Here is a 2867-nt window from a genome sequence, read left to right as displayed (position 1 = left end):
TGCATGCTGGGCTCCGATCATGGTGGGGCTCCGCAGTAGGAAGCGAGGCAGGAAGGACTTGAACTAGCGCGTGGCGGGCAGGAGACTGCGGGGCGCGCGCTTGGAGAGGCTCGGCGCAAGGAGGAGACCCCCGTCCCCAAGTCCTGTCGGTTGCCGGCCAAGGCACCCCTTGGCACCCCTGTGGGCGAGGGGACCCATTGCGCCTCCCTCCTCTCTCCTCTCTCTCTCCCCCCCCCCGACGGGTTTGGCTGGGGGAGGAAAGGGGGGAGGGGCAGGGGATTCCTCCTCCCCCCCCTTGCTGCAAGGGGAGCCTCGCCTCCCCTCCCCCCTCCTGGGGAGCCGGGGAAGGGCAGGGAGCCGCGAGCTCGCCGCCGCCGCCGCCGGCCGCCTCCCGCTGGCCCATGGCTGGGAGATGGTGACCCATGAAGCGCGGCGGCAGGACGATGGTGGAGAGGAGCAGCAAGTTCCTGCTGGTGGTGGCGGGCTCGGTGTGCTTCATGCTCATCCTGTACCAGTACGCGGGGCCGGGGCTGAGCCTGGGCGCGCCCAGCGGCCGCGCGGGCCAGGACGAGCCGGACCTCTTCCCCACGCCGGACCCGCACTACGTGAAGAAGTACTACTTCCCCGTGCGGGAGCTGGAGCGCCGGCTGGCCTTCGACATGAAGGGCGACGACGTGATCGTCTTCCTGCACATCCAGAAGACGGGCGGCACCACCTTCGGCCGCCACCTGGTGCAGAACGTGCGCCTCGAGGTGCCCTGCGACTGCCGGCCCGGCCAGAAGAAGTGCACCTGCTACCGGCCCAACCGGCGCGAGACCTGGCTCTTCTCGCGCTTCTCCACCGGCTGGAGCTGCGGGCTGCACGCCGACTGGACCGAGCTCACCAGCTGCGTGCCCGGCGTGCTGGACAAGCGGGAGAGCGCCGCCGCCGCCGCCAAGCCGCCCAGGTGAGCCGGCCCCCTGCCTGCCTGCCTGCCTGCCCGCCCGCCCCGCTTTTCCCACGCTCTACACCCCGGGGATAGAGGTCTAGGAAACAGGTCCCCGTCGCACGTTGCCTGAGAACAAACCCTACAAGAAATTTATTTTTCAACAATTCTTTGCTCTGCATAGACTTTTGCCCTTTGTTAAAGACGAAAGCCAATTTGCATACTCATGAGATGTTTATTTTTACAGAAAGAATTAAATCTTGTTGCCAATTTTTTCGCGACCCCCCCCCATACGGGGTCACGTCACTGAATGTGGGGGGGTCGCGAAAAATTTGGCAACAAGGTTTAATTCTTTCTGTAAAAATAAACATCTCATGAGTATTCAAATTTGCCCACCTTTTAGGAAGCTTTGCCCTAGAACACCGCCTCCCTGAGGTGGCCGGTCCCCGGCTGCCGCTTGGCGCCTTGCCCTCCTGGGGGAAGGTCTCCTCGTGGCCCCTGGAGCTCGGCCTGGCCCACAGCTGGCTGCTTCCCCCCCTCCCCTCGGCAGCCTGTGGGGGCCGGTTGGCACCAGGGTGTTGAGACGTGCTGGCTCAGCAGCTTGGCAGCGGTGTGGTTTTTCACCTCTGGGAGCCAGCTTCCCCCTCCTCCGCGGACAGCGCTGCTGCTCAATCCACTTTGGATAACTTTGTATTGGGGCAGAAAGTAAGAGTCGGGTGCCCTGGGATGCTCAGTTTGCCATGTGGGTGACCCGGTACACCTTCTGTCAGCCGGTACTTCATAACAGTCATGCTGAGGTTGGCGAATTTGTTCTCCTAGCAGCTTCCTCCTCTTCTAGGGTAGCCAAACCCACTGGGCTTCTGTGCTGCATTATTCTGTGCTGCAGGCAGAAATTCAGCAGGGAAAGCTTCATGGGAGGAAGGGGGGTGGCATTGTACCTATCGAATTACTGATTGTCATGTAGCTGCAGCAGGAACCTTGACAGAAAAGTGGCAGGCCTTATCTGTCACAGCCTATGTGAATTCATGTTTTGCCCACTGGACTTTGGTGTGTCCAATGTATTTTGCAATATTTCCCCTATGTTGCAACTTTCTTTCTGCCTCAATTCCTGCACTGTACTGTCCAAAACTTGCCTTTCCCATAGGCCTTACTTGGATCCTGGGCGCACAACCTTATTTTAAATACTAGATATGCTGTGATATGCTCCGGTTCCTTAATTTGTTTATTTACATTTGCTGACTGGTTGTAAAGAAGGTGGTTACTGCATCTGTGCAGGGTGCCGTTCCTTCAGTTCCATTACCTCTACTTCCCCACATAACTCTAGGCACGGGGTGGGGGGGTAAAGGGTCTAAGTCAGAATATGTAGGTTTAATGCAGACACGATCTTCAAACTTTTAGTTTAACAAATTACTGTTGCCCCTAGTCTTCACACACTGACACTTTGCCTTCCTCTGATTTGTGGAATTCTCTTTCTAACATGCTCTGCAATATTTCCTCTGGACTACAGACCTTTCTCATGCACAGCAGCCCACATCTCATGTTTTTGATCCTTCTGGCTCTGGTGGTACTCTTATTTGTCTGTACACACTTCCCAAACACAAGACACCTTTTGTTATAGTGTTCTCTACCCCTTTTTTGTGTGCAAAAAATAAATAGTCACTCCCTGTGCTAGGCATTTTGGCTGTATTTATACTTTGTCTCACTTTCCTGCCATGTTGGGCACTGCCTTTGTAGACTCTGGACCCTACAGACCGTACCTCATTGCTTTACTAGTAGTTGCTTTGCTCTCTTATCTAAATAAGGTGCAGAGTGCTTTATTCAAGGAATGTGCTGCATTCCTGCTTTTGTGCTCTTGTTCTATTACCAATCCCTGCCTAGCAGCTTTTGTCTTAGACTGCCCCGTTGTTCATCCTCTTACAATCCTCTTCTGTCTTCTCCCACT

The 2867-nt window shown here is 56.1% G+C and overlaps 1 protein-coding gene across 1 annotated transcript; it reads left to right on the top strand.

Moving 5' to 3' along the window:
* Positions 1 to 413: 413 nt before the first annotated feature.
* LOC130478068 (heparan-sulfate 6-O-sulfotransferase 1-like) lies at positions 414 to 950 on the top strand. Its single transcript, XM_056850188.1, has one exon. The coding sequence runs from the start codon at positions 423 to 425 to the stop codon at positions 948 to 950; it is 528 nt and encodes a 175-aa protein (XP_056706166.1). The 5' UTR covers positions 414 to 422.
* Positions 951 to 2867: the final 1917 nt, after the last annotated feature.

The sequence above is a fragment of the Euleptes europaea genome, chromosome 5 (genome assembly GCF_029931775.1).
Source record: "Euleptes europaea isolate rEulEur1 chromosome 5, rEulEur1.hap1, whole genome shotgun sequence".
NCBI lineage: Eukaryota > Metazoa > Chordata > Lepidosauria > Squamata > Sphaerodactylidae > Euleptes > Euleptes europaea.
The sequence above is the reverse complement of the archived record's forward strand: the minus strand, read 5'-3'. Positions and strand labels throughout refer to the sequence as shown.